Source organism: Lepus europaeus, chromosome 19 (genome assembly GCF_033115175.1).
Source record: "Lepus europaeus isolate LE1 chromosome 19, mLepTim1.pri, whole genome shotgun sequence".
Lineage (NCBI taxonomy): Eukaryota > Metazoa > Chordata > Mammalia > Lagomorpha > Leporidae > Lepus > Lepus europaeus.
Window position 1 is genome coordinate 53,831,219 of NC_084845.1, and position 12,636 is coordinate 53,843,854.

At 59.7% G+C, this 12,636-nt stretch overlaps 2 protein-coding genes across 2 annotated transcripts in view; one reads left to right on the forward strand and one right to left on the reverse strand.

Annotated features, from left to right (window-relative positions):
- The first annotated feature begins 743 nt into the window (after positions 1-743).
- Positions 744-5,916, forward strand: HSD11B2 (hydroxysteroid 11-beta dehydrogenase 2). The gene is made up of 5 exons (XM_062176991.1): positions 744-1,008; positions 4,093-4,305; positions 4,393-4,578; positions 4,688-4,825; positions 4,995-5,916. Exons 1-5 carry the CDS (start codon positions 744-746, stop codon positions 5,411-5,413), a joined length of 1,221 nt encoding a protein of 406 aa, XP_062032975.1. The 3' UTR covers positions 5,414-5,916.
- A 524-nt stretch (positions 5,917-6,440) lies between these two features.
- The window catches only part of ATP6V0D1 (ATPase H+ transporting V0 subunit d1), a 46,572-nt gene continuing 40,376 nt past the window's right edge, over positions 6,441-12,636 (reverse strand). The window contains exons 3-8 of the mRNA XM_062176110.1: positions 12,322-12,500; positions 10,905-10,984; positions 7,595-7,672; positions 7,300-7,476; positions 7,144-7,221; positions 6,441-7,036 (exon numbers count right to left, since the gene is read on the reverse strand). Of these exons, the coding sequence (XP_062032094.1) occupies positions 6,875-7,036; positions 7,144-7,221; positions 7,300-7,476; positions 7,595-7,672; positions 10,905-10,984; positions 12,322-12,500 (754 nt within the window). The 3' untranslated portion in view covers positions 6,441-6,874. The remainder of the gene's footprint in view (positions 7,037-7,143; positions 7,222-7,299; positions 7,477-7,594; positions 7,673-10,904; positions 10,985-12,321; positions 12,501-12,636) is intronic.

Here is a 12,636-nt window from a genome sequence, read left to right on the forward strand (position 1 = left end):
TGTCTCTTGGGGTTTAGGAGTAGGCCGGAGGTAATGAGAGGCTGGAGTGCTCCCTTCCCCCCCCCCCCATTCGCTCGGGAGGTGGAGTTGTGCATCCCCAGGGCTGGGTCCAGGAGGGAAGGGGGAAAGGCGGGGCAGTCACCCTGCTCCCGTAGCCGGGCCCCAGGCAGGCTTTGTGGTCAGGAGCTGCTCAGGTGTGAACGCGCACTGGGGCGCGTACACCCGGGATCCAAGGCCGGGCACGGGAGGGCTGGCCCCTCGCGAAGTTCCGTCTGCAAAGAGGTGGTTCATGACCTCAGGTGTCTCTCCCAGAAGCAGCGGCTGAGCGGCCCTGGGCGCGCGGTGGGGGCGCAGGAGTGGGCGGATGCCGGGCGCCAAGGCTGGACCGACCAGCCCTCTCCCTGGCGCGGCCCTCCTGGCGCGGCAACTTTGGGACTTTGTTCCTGCTTCTTCGAAAGCGGATCTGGCTGAGGGGCGGGGCGGGCTGCGGGGAGGGGGCACCTGCCCGGCGTGGGGTGCGGGGAAGGAGAAGAGGAGGGAATCCCCGCCCCCTGCCCCGCCCCCTGCCCCGCCCTCACCCCCGCCCCCGGGGCTCTTTATAAGCCCGGCCCGAGGGCGAGCAGAGAAAGCGAGTATCCCACCCGCCCCAGGCCGGTGTTCCTTTGCATCCCGTGCCCCGGCCCCGAGTCCCTCTCCTCGCTCCCCAGCCCGGCCCCGCCCCGCCCCGGCCCAGCCCGGCCGCCATGGAGCGCTGGCCTTGGCCGTCGGGCGGCGCCTGGCTGCTCGTGGCCGCCCGCGCGCTGCTACAGCTGCTGCGCGCAGACCTGCGTCTGGGCCGCCCGCTGCTGGCGGCGCTGGCGCTGCTGGCCGCGCTCGACTGGCTGTGCCAGCGCCTGCTGCCCCCGCCGGCCGCACTCGCCGTGCTGGCGGCCGCCGGCTGGATCGCGTTGTCCCGCCTGGCGCGCCCGCCACGCCTGCCCGTGGCCACTCGCGCGGTGCTCATCACCGGTGAGTGCGCGGGGACTCCAGACTCCAGGGCGGGACCCGACACCCCGAGGGATCCCCATAGACACGGCCAAGGCGGTTTCCCCAGCGCATGAGTGAGCCTCCCTCTCCCCTGGGTGCAGGGAGAGAGCCAAGTAGGAAGGGCCGGGCGCCTCCCCAAGTCCGGGTGAACTACCTGCCGCCGCGGAGAGCGCTTGAGGGAAAGTGAGGCAGGGAGTAGGCAGGTGCGGAAAGGAAACCGGAGGCTGAGACTGAAGGGCCCTCCTGGAATTTGGGGGCTGATGCTATGCCTCTCCCCAAGCAGCGGACTTAGGGCAGGGAACAGAGGAGGGACTTCAGAGGTTTTGAGACGGGCGGGTGTCACCCTTTGAACTCTGCCTGACATCCCCACGTGGGACACCCCATCTCCTCTTTATTCCCTGAGACCAGAGGAAGGCCGTTAGATGGGGAGCAGCCCCCTCCCAGTTGGCTGGGATCCTTGGAGTTCAGAGGGCTTAAGGTCACCAGGAGGTGAGCCGGCCATTCAGCTGCCTCTCTGGTCCAGCCAGCCTCCCTACCCCCACCAGAGCACAGAGGGAGCGGTCCGGAGTGCACCCAGCACCCCACCTCCATCCCTCCGGGCCTTCAGTGCCTAGGAAAGAGGTGCTGGAGAGCTGGGCTCAGGTGCCTCCCGCGCCGGGCTGAGCTCCCTTTGTCTGGAGCAGGGAATAAATCTGTCACCAGGAGGGAAGGGGAAGGGGGGCTAAGGCCCAGCCGGAAGTGGGGAGGAGGAGAAAGGCCAGGGGGCACTGGCTGCATTGCATGGGGTGGGGGAGGGGTGGCCTAGTCTCTCTCTCCCAGCCCCCATGGCTTTGGACAGGTGCTCTGCTCTTAGCCCCTTGCTTTGTGCCTGGGCTGGGGAACAGCCTGCAGACTGGCTTCTCAGAGCCCTCGATCCAGTAGGGGGCCCTGAACGACCAGAAGGGGCTGCAAACTTCCCAGAGGAGGAAATCCTGGAGTCTGGCCTCAGCGTGGAGATAGGGAGAAGGTTAAAGGCGTCTTGGATCAGAGAAAGGATAGCAAGTAGAAGCTTAAGGTGGGGCATTAGCAAGACCAGGTAGGGGACAGGTAGGCAAACAGCCGGCTGCAGGGGTGTGGTGGGCTGTGGGGCTGTTTCCTTGGGAGCAGACATGAATGTCAGGTAAGAAGCCAGAATGTGTTGAGGTGGGGTTGAGGGGGCCTGAGGATGGCAGGAAGACCGGACATACCCAAGTTTGGGGCTCAGCGTGAAGCCTCAGGGACCCCAGTCTCGGGTTTGAGACTCTCCTGCTGTGAACAGGGTCTAGGGTGCAGGCTTTGCCCTCAGGGCCAGGGAAGATGGTTTGACTTTGTGAGCTGCCTCAGTAGTACCCAGGCCATCTGCAGGCACAGTGGCCCCACTGAGTTTTTCTTGAGATCTTACCTCTGTGGTTGCAAAGTTCTGGGCTAGGGGTGAGCCTCCAAGTTTCCCAGTTGCCTGAACACTCCAGGGTTTCCTCTCTCCCCACGAGCTGCAAGACAAGTGGGTGACCAGGCCCTGTCCCACCTGCCAAGACAGCTGTGCCCTGTGCCTCCACGCACCCCTCCCTGGGAACTGCTCACCAGAGCTACTGTGGAGTGCGGCCGTGGGGTCTGGGCGAGGCCTGGGTGTTTGTGCACTGACGCGTGGCAGGGGTCTCACATCCAGGCAGGTTGCAGGTAGCTACAGGCATCTGAGTGTGCAGATGGGCAAGAGCACGGGCTGAGGCTCTGGGAGACCTTCTTTTCCCTGTGGAGGGTCTGTCTGCTCCGGGGGAGGGGGAGCAAAGGCACGCACACGTACACACACACACATGCTTACTCCCCTCTCCCAGGCAGACTTGTGCGGGAAGCCCCCCTCAGCCTGGGCTGGCACCCTCAGTCACACAAAGCCCATCTCAGAGCCCCATGCCTAGCGTTGTTCTCATCCTCACCAGAGGGTGAAACTGAGATGGGGGAGGTGCTGAACATCTGGAGGTGGGGAATCAGTAGGACCACTGGGGCTCCAGAGAGCCTCCTTCTTCACTGGCCCTCCGGCTCCCCTCACTGGCCACCCACTGAGCCAGGATGGGAATGGAAACCATCAAGGAAGCAGGGGCTTACCAGTACCAGGGACCCCTGCACCGCGTGGTGGTTCTCTCTGCATACCAAAGACAGGAAATCAACTCTGCAAAAGTGGTAACTGACCTCCCGGTCTGACTTGGTGGGTGTGAGAAGGGATTTAAATGCAGGTCTGTTCTGTTCTCCATCCATCATAGTCCCTGTCCTGGGAGCAAATAGTCTGGAGCTCGGAAAATACCCAGGCATTCCTAAGGCAGAGGGGTCAAAGGTGAGGTGGGAATGGCCTCCAGCTTGCCTAGATCCTGGAACCACAGTTGGGGGTGCTGAGGCTGGGAAGGAAGGCGGGTCTTGGTGCAAGGCCTGAGTGATAGCATCCGAGAGCTTGGGCTGCGCTGAGCCTTGGCAAGGTTTTCAGCAGCAGAGTGATCCTGTCATTTTTGGAAAGATCTCTCTGGCTGGTTAGGTAGAGAATGGATTCAAGGGGGCAAGCCAGGACAAGATTAGAAGGGGCTGCTTTAGTGTTCAGATACAGGAAGGAGAAGCCTGGATGAGGGCAGCCAGAAAGGAAGGGGGGCTGTGAAGTTAAGACCCACATGTGAGCTGTGGCCTATTGCTAAGAAGCAGAGGGCCGTCAGGGCCAGGACTGGATCTCAGGCTGACCTTGGAGCCAGTCCTGGCCTTACGTACTCAGTGCTAACTGGGTGACTTTGGGAAGCATTACTAGGTCTTTAGTTTCCTCTTCTAAACAGTGGGGCTCACAAACTATGTTTGATGGTAGAGCTACGAGGAGTCAGAGATGATAGCCCACATGGGGTTGGTGCTCAGGGCTCAGCCTGCCAGAGATAGGTTAAGGGAGGAGGGAGCGCAGCTGATTGCTGGCAGGTTAGGTGTTCAGGCACATGGACTACATCCAGACCCTGGTGATCCTGGGGTTATCTCGGGCTGGACTGGACCACACTGAGAATTCACTGGCTCCCCTGCTCTGGCCAGGCTGTGACTCTGGGTTTGGCAAGGAGACAGCCAAGAAATTGGATGCCATGGGCTTCACGGTGCTGGCCACTGTGTTGGAGATGAATGGGCCTGGTGCCCTAGAGCTGCGTGCCTGCTGTTCACCTCGCTTGAAGCTGCTCCAGATGGATCTGACCAAGCCAGCAGACATTAGCCGGGCACTGGAGTTCACCAAGGCCCACACCACCAGCACGGGTGAGTGCAGCTCCATACAGAGGGGGGGCAGGTGGAAGAGGGGCTGTGGTTGACCTGGGGTCTCCCTGCCTGGTTCTGTGCCCTCAGGTCTGTGGGGCCTGGTCAACAACGCAGGTCACAACGATGTAGTGGCCGATGTGGAGCTGTCTCCTGTCGCCACGTTCCGCAACTGCATGGAGGTGAACTTCTTTGGTGCCCTTGAGCTGACCAAGGGCCTCCTGCCGCTGCTACGCCGCTCAAGGGGTCGCATTGTCACCCTGGGCAGCCCTGCAGGTGAGTGCCCTTCTTCTCTGGAAGCAGAAAAAAAGCTGCCGTAGGGTGGGGGGGATTCAGAGAGCCCCTGGCCAAGGCTGAGCTGCCCCATCCACTAATCCATCCACAGGAGACATGCCCTATCCATGCTTGGCAGCCTATGGGACCTCCAAGGCAGCCATGGCGCTGCTAATGGACGCATTCAGCTGTGAACTCCTCCCCTGGGGAGTCAAGGTCAGCGTCATCCAGCCTGGCTGCTTCAAGACAGGTAAGGGTGGGGACAGGGAACAAACCAGAGATAAACATGATCTTATGGCGGTGGGGTCAGGTCGGGGAGTGGGCATGGCTTTGGCTGGAGAATGGCCTGGGTTAAGTACAGAGGGTAAGCTCTGGCTGTCCTAGCTGAAGGTGCTCTAATTTTGCCACCGCTTCCCCAGAATCCGTGAGCAACGTGAGCCACTGGGAGCAACGGAAGCAACTGCTGCTGGCCAACCTGCCCGGGGAGCTGCGCCAGGCCTATGGCGAGGACTACATCGAGCACTTGCACAGGGAGTTCCTGCACTCACTCCGCCTGGCGCTGCCTGACCTCAGCCCAGTTGTGGATGCCATCACCGATGCGCTGCTGGCAGCTCGGCCACGCCGTCGCTATTACCCAGGCCGTGGCCTGGGGCTCATGTACTTCATCCACTACTACCTGCCAGAGGGCCTGCGGCGCCGCTTCCTGCAGAGCTTCTTCATCAATCCCTGCCTGCCTCGTGCACTGAGGCCTGGCCAGCCTGGCACTACCCCTGCCCCGGACACGGCCCAGGACAACCCCAGCCCCAACCCAGACCCTTCCCTAGTGGGAGCTCGATGAGCTGCACACACAGGGCCTAGCTGCTCCAGCTCGGGAGGCTCCATGAGCCCTTGCCCTTGGCCCTCCCCTGGGTATTATGACTCCTTGGAGCCTGTTCTAAAGAACCCCAGCCCCCAACTGCTGATGCCTGGTTCAGGCCCAGAGAGGCTGAGTTTCCCAGGGAGCCTCTGGGCCCCCATACTGCTTCATGAGCCTGCACAGACTGTCTTGGGCACAACACTCCCCACTACAGCCTGAAGAATCCCGTTGGATGGGGAGTGTAGTGCATGACTTCACTGGAGCCTTTGGCAGGTCGCTGCCAACTGGCATCTCTGCAAACTAAGGGGTGACTGGGTAGGTTGGGGACCCTCTCAGGATTGTTTCTGGGCACCAGTGCCTCAGGGCTGCAACTGAAGGGTAAACCCCAATTGTCTCTTGACTGGCTCAAGAATTAGGGCCCCAACCACCTGTCCCCAAATCACAGGGAAGCTGCATACCCTACTTGCCCAATGGCTACTTTTTAAATAAAGACAACTTTTATTTCTCCTAGATTGAGGTTGATGTTGTGTTTGGAAAGGATGACCACCTGGTGGCCTGGCTGACGAGGTGTGGCTGTGGGACAGAGGCTGGAAACTGCCTGGAGTTTATGGGGCTCCACGAGGCGGGCCTGAGGCTCTGGGCACTCAGACCTGGCTGGGCTCCCCTGGCAGATTCTGGTTCCCAACTCCCTGACCCCTGGTGACCTTGGGAAATCATTCACCCACAGGCCTGGGTTTCCTCACAGTGAAGTAGGGGTAGTGACCCTGATCCCAAGATAAGACCAAACGAAGACACTGGAGAGGCCCCTCTCCAAGGCCAGGACCCAGCTCGCAGGGTCTGCCCCTGCATCTGAGGAAGGGGCTCTCCTCCCCTGATGCCCCCACTTGGAATCTGAACCACCAACTGAGGGACGTAGTAGAAAGCTTAGGCTGTGGTGGACTCAACAAAGGTGGGGTCGGGAGGGAATTTGGGGGAGAAGTACCAGGGTCCAAAGGAGAAAGCCGACAGCAGAGTTACACGGGGCAGTTTTATTGTCTCAGAGGGGCAGAGCTGCCTACCCACGCCCTAAGGGCACACACATACTACCCTTCCCATGGGCCAAAGTGCTGGGAGTGACCCACGGAGAGGCAAGGAGGCTCACACACGCCCAGATTCTCAGGTTAGGGAGGGACACGGAAGTGACCACATGATTCTCAGACATGTAGCAGCTGTAAACACAGAGCTGAGGGGTCCTCTGCTCAGGAGGGGTCTTGGTCCATCCTTGGTTGGGGAATGAGGTACCCAGCCCCTTTCCAGGCCTAAGAGCAGTCTCAAAGGAGTGTCAGGGGAGCTGGGCAGCCCCTAGGACAATGTGCTATCCCCCAGGGCCAGCGGGAAAGCCCCAGGCTTTGTCACAGCACACACAGACACACACGGCGTGCTGGGGAGCCCTGGGTCAGGATGCTAGAAGATGGGGATGTAGTTGTCGATCTTGGCGCGGTGGCGCTGGGCAATACACTCAGCGATCCACACAATGTTACGACACTCTTGCTCCTTGAGCTTCACAAAGGCATAGAAGACACCAAAGTGGAACTGGTTCAGGAAGGCCAACTTATTCAGCTTCACCTGTGGACAGAGGCGGGTGAGCTATACAGGTGACATGGCAACAGTCAGGCTTAAAGGCATCAAATCCTCCCTATGACGGGCTGGCCATGCAAGAGCCCTGTATTCACCTCATGCTCGAAGAATCGGTCCTCCAGGGTCTTGTCTCCAGGGTTGCTGCCTGCACCCTCGAAGAGCAGTTTGTACTCCTGGCAGGGAAAGCAGTGGGTGAGCAGGAGGGTGTGGCTCACATGCCCACCCATCATCCCGCCAGCCAGGGCACTTACTGGGTAGTAATCGGCCACGTTCTTGACCTGCTCATAGTCATCAGCCCGAGCCAGCTGGGCCAGGCCCTCAGGGTAGAGCCGCCCGCAGTGTGGGAACAGCTTGGCTCGGTCTTCCTTGGACAGCTCTGTGCCAAAGGAGTTGATGGTGATGATGAAGGCGCGGCGATCTGCTTCAAACTGTGGGGCCCGTGCACAGGCAAGGAGACAGGGAGGAGAGGGGAAGAGGTTGGCAGGGTTTTCCCTCCATGCCAGGGCCAGTGGCGACCAGCAAACAGGAGGGTAGGCAGGCACTCACCTCCAGGATGGGGCACATGGCATCAGCTGTGGTCCCTCCCAGCAGGGTGCAGAACTTGTAGAAGGACTCCAGATAGGCCTGTGCAGAGCAGGGGGCTTGCTTAGTGAAGGCAGAACACCCGGACGGGGTGGGGGTGGGGTCTGGCCAGCCAACTGCTCACTTCCTTCCTCCCTTTCCCAGCCCCTTTCATGGAAGGGACTGGCCAAGGCAGCCCCGCCGGCCAGAGCTCCTGAAACATCCACTGATTCCAACCATTGGTCAACCAAGCAGCAGCAGCCTACAGCCTCCCACCCCACAGGGACAGACCCGTTTCCAGCCTACTGACTGTTTGCTTCAGGGTACAGTGACCCTACCCCTCACCCCACAGAACACCAGGCTCAGAGGGACATCTACATTCCCCTTTCTGATCTACTTTCTCCCTGCAACCTTCCAAGCCTTCCTCCCTCAGCCATAGAAAACCAGGTGCCCATGGGCTAGTGAGGGAAGGTTACTCCTCAGAGTTCACAGAGACAGCTTGGACTGAATTCCCCTGGCCCCCGGCTATATCCTACCTGATGGAACAAGTCCTCCCACCCCGTAGGCAGCCCCCAGGCATGACACAGCAGGAACCAAACTGTCAGGCCAGTTCCTCCTGAGGGATGGTTATTGCCTACTCCACGTCAGCCTCACAGTGCTATGGAGGGGCACGCAGGCAACCAGTGGGAACAAGTACTTCCTGTCTAGGCAAATTGGATCTGCTGGGTGTGAGGAAAGGACAGGATGGCCCAGGCCCCAGGTCCCTCCCAACATTCGCTAACAAAACCAGCAAAGCTTCCTTCCCCACGCCTGTCCACGTCAAAGATGGTCTTGCAGGCCCCATGGGGAGCCCCTTGCACTCAGAGCCCCTAAGGTGAACTAGAAGCTGGATGGGAAGTGGAGGCAGGACTCGATTCCAGGCACTGTGATACAGGAGGCAGGCATCCCAAGTGGCAGCTATGGTGTGGAGTTCTTTCCACAACCCCTGGCTGACAGGGGCCCACAGGTTCTGCTACTACCAGATGAGACTCAGAGTCCAGGAGCCCAGGTTGAGCCTGGCCAGCAACACTAGGCAAGCTCAGGGGAAGGTCTGAGGTTGACCACTACAGTCACAGGAAACCAAAGTCTAGGATAAGTTAGGAAATAAAAAGCCTGCATGGGGAGAGTGGAGCCCAACACAGAGGAATCCCCGGGAATCAGAAAGTCCTGTTTGGGGGGAGGGGGGCAGAGACAGCTGCCAACCTCTAGCCTGGTTTGGTGGTGTTTCCCAGTCCCTCTAGGAATCCCCCAGTCACTCCATTCCCTGTGGCCAGCCAAGCCCCACCCCAGGGGGGCTATAGTTTGTATCTGTGGGGGAAACCACCAGCTACATCTTGGGCTCCTTGCCCTGCTACTCACCCATTTGCTTAGCCATGTTGCCCCAGCCCCTGAAGAGGCCACCCCTTGGGTCAGAGAGGCTGGTGGGATAGGCCCAGATGCTCCCCTGGAGGCTAGGGCAGCTAAAGTTATGGGTATGACCCTAGAGGCCCAGGTACCAAGGTCACCTCCCCGCCCCATCCCCTGGAGTCTGCCAGCCCACAGCCGCTGCACCAGCTGCCTACAGTTCCCACCCACCAGGCGGCTGAGGGTCTGCCTAATCTCCCATCTGTGGCCACTGGGCTGGGACATTGCCCATTGGGCAGGAGGTCCTGGCACAGGGCCCATAATGTTGGCTTGGTGTTTATGAGCTGGTACCTGGGCAGCCCTCACCAGCGACTCCAGCTAGAACCAGTCGGGCCCGGTAAGGGTGTGGGTGAGGCTGGGGGGACAGCCGCACCCCTCACCCTGTCTCAGGGCAGGAAACCCGGCAACGGGCCAGCTGGGCGGGCCAGAGTACCAGGAGTGTGTGTGTGTGCACATGCTCGGCTGACTGGCTGGCTGGCCGCCCTAGGAGCGGGGTGGGTGAGAACACTCGCTTTTGCAAGCAGGCTGAGCCGTGTGTGATCCCCAGCGCTGCCAGTGACTTACTGTGTGGCTTAAGGCAACCAGCCCACTTCTGTAAGGCCTCCATGTCTGCCACCTGTGCTCCAAGGGCAGTCCCGAGGATGAAAGGAGTGGGTGACCTTCTTACCAGCAGCCTCTCATCTATCCTCCACACTGCAGCCGCAGAGGGCTTTCTGAGCACGCTCTGCTCTGCTGAAAACCTCCGCTACTGGCCTTGTCCACAGAATGAAGTTCAAACTTTTGGCTTGACAGTCAAGGCTCTGGATGACTTGATCCTTCGCTGCCTCTTCTTCCAGATCTCTCTCCTAACTGCCACCTGGAACTTGCACTTCACAGCAGAGCGCTTGGCCCATGCTGCTCCACTGCCAATACTGTGCATTTCCAGGCAGGCCTTTCCTTCCCCTACCACCAGACCCTCACTGTGGTCTGGCTCAGGCCCCCACAGGGAGACTGTGGGGCCCCGGGCGTAGGTTATGAACAAACATCAGCCAGCCAGCTCCACCCACACCAGGAAAGGGGCTCAATGCAAAGACTGACAGACATGCTCTCAGGGTTCGGTCAGCAGGTCCCTGGGCCCTTGCCGTCCTCAAACCCCCTTCAGGGCCTTCCAAAGACTGATCCATGCTTCTGACCACAGCCCACAGCAGTAAGGACACCACAGCTTAGAACCTCACCACAACCAGAGCCCAGTCTGTCCCACACATCCCCAACTGGTTGCTGGCTCTTAATTTCTTAGGATCAGGGCAATGCAGACCCTAGAATACCAACCACACCCTCTATCCCCAGGGGTCAGCCAGTCTATGCCACAATCCAGTGGGAAGCAGAAGGTAGGTGGGAACCTGAAAGGGACATGAGGACCTGGATACACCTGGCTGGGTCCCTGCCCCCACCATAACTGAGCACACTGTTGCCTTTGCTCAAGTGCTTTGTCCTTGCTGGCAACAGCCCAGGAGGGGAAGGCCCAAGGGCTATGGCCTGGGTGGTGGCCCGTGACCCTCCTGGATGCTGGGGGAGTGGCCATCCAGGAGCCAGCTCTGACAGGCCAGGCAGTGGAGCACCAGCCACTCCTGCTGATCTTATCTGAGTCTGCCGCAGGCACCATGGGATGGAGAACCTGTTCCATGCAGCCTTGTACCCACCACGGGTTCAGAGAGTGGATATGCCCCCAGGACAGGCACCTGGTGCAACTGTGTCCTGTCCTAGCACCTCACAGTCAATCACCACTCCATGGCGTCCCACAGCCTCCAACAACCATGCCCACAAAGAGCCACCCCTCCCCCCCCACCCCACCCCAGCTGGTGCAGGCCTCTACCTTGTACAGTGTGTTGCGGATGATCTCGATGTTCATCTCATCAAGGTCCTGCTCTGAGATGCAGTCCTGGAAAAAAGCCGCTGGGAAGGGAAGGCGCAGGCATGAGAGGCAAGTGGGGCGAGTGGCTTGGGCAAGAGCCCTGCTGGGTAAAGAGGGCTGGGTAGCGGCTGGGTAGCGGGGGGCCCCCAACTTGGTCTGAGCTATTGCCTTGTAAGTGGCAGAGGCGATACTCTGGGCCATGCACACTGACCTGAGCTTCTCCTGCCTCCTTGCTCCTAAAATTGATTTATAAAGGAGGCGGCCAGCCATAACATGATCTAATCGCCGCTGGGGCAGACCCAAGCTCAGACCATGCCAAAGACAGACTTGCATAAGAGGCCATGACATTCTCCCTTCTCCAGGGGCAGCTGTAGATTTGGGGCCTGGTGCTCACTTTTCTGCATCTCCCAGGAAGGCCTGGCACCCATACTTGGAAAATCAGCCTCCTTCTCTGGCAAGGAATGAGTTTGACAGCTGGGTGGGTACAGACCCTAGGGGCCCACCTCGGGGCTGGAAGGAGAGGCCAGAGCAAGAAAGAGCACCCCCATTCCTCAGGAGGGTCTGCAAATTCACTGGACTGTCTCTTTAAAAAAGATGAAAACTTCAGAAGCTACAAGAGCTCAGAACTAGCTCAGTTACTGAGAGAGTCTACAGAAGACAAGATAAACGGGTAGGACTCAGGCCTTTCACACAGGACCTAGTAGCTTTACAGCCCTGTGGTTCAACCCTGGTAGCTTCCTGGAGGTGGTATCCTGGGGCCTGGAACTCTGGTGACGACAGCACTGTCTTTCATGGCCTTAATGTCTCCTCTTCAGCCTTCTAGGCAGGCAGGAGCCAGTAGTGCCGAGGCGAGGCCCTGCAGAAGTTGCTGATTCCCTCCCTTACTCAGCCTCTGACATGAACCCTGCATCCTACAGGGTGCTGTCTGCTGTGGCCCCTGGGCCCTGCTCAGTGGAGGTCCATGAAGCTATTTGCTTCCCTCCTCACTCTCATGGGTAGCCACTGTGGCCCTACTGAGGCTCCAGTTTGGGGCCACAGTCTGTGAGGCCCCAGGACTCCAAGGACCCAGGATTCTTTCTTCTCCACGAGTTCAGCCCCACTGCACACGGAGAACCAGACTGCTTCACAAAGTTAGATGGTCTGGTTGGGCCCTGTGAGTGGCCTGCCTGGCCTAGCAAAGGAAAGAGGAAAGGTGAAGAGGCCGTGCACAGGGGATGGAGGGGGAGAGAATGGTAGATGAGGAGGGGAAGACCAGAGTCTCCACCAGCAGACAAGTCTTGTCCTGCTCAGGGTCACCTTCCAGGCGGCCACACACCCCACACTCAGGTGCTGTCATGGACACCACCATCCCTGTCCTGCTTCCACCACAGCGGCTCACCCAGGGGTGTGTCCACCAGAATGGCATTGTAGAGCTCGGCGGGGGTCTGTGCGATGTTCACGGCCTCCATCTGCTCAAAGCTGCCTAGCGGGTGACACTTGGGCACGAGCTCGGCGATGGAGCGCTGGTGCAGCGTGCCCGTGATGAGCAGGATCACGTTGTCAATCATGTAGCTGTAACTATAGGAGGCAGGCAACAGCAGGGTAGCCCGTCAGTATGGGGGCTGGGAAGTCCTGGCACAGCCCACGCCACTGCCCTCACCCTGAACAGGCCACCAGTCCCTTAACACTGTGTGTTGACTCAACAGCAACTGTG

Excerpts from the sequence above, each read along its gene's own strand:
- HSD11B2 (XM_062176991.1), top strand. The coding sequence starts at position 744 with ATGGAGCGCTGGCCTTGGCCGTCGGGCGGCGCCTGGCTGCTCGTGGCC. Across the intron at positions 1,009-4,092 it reads TCGCGCGGTGCTCATCACCG|GCTGTGACTCTGGGTTTGGC; the intron begins GTGAGTGCGCGG and ends TGCTCTGGCCAG. Across the intron at positions 4,579-4,687 it reads CACCCTGGGCAGCCCTGCAG|GAGACATGCCCTATCCATGC; the intron begins GTGAGTGCCCTT and ends ATCCATCCACAG.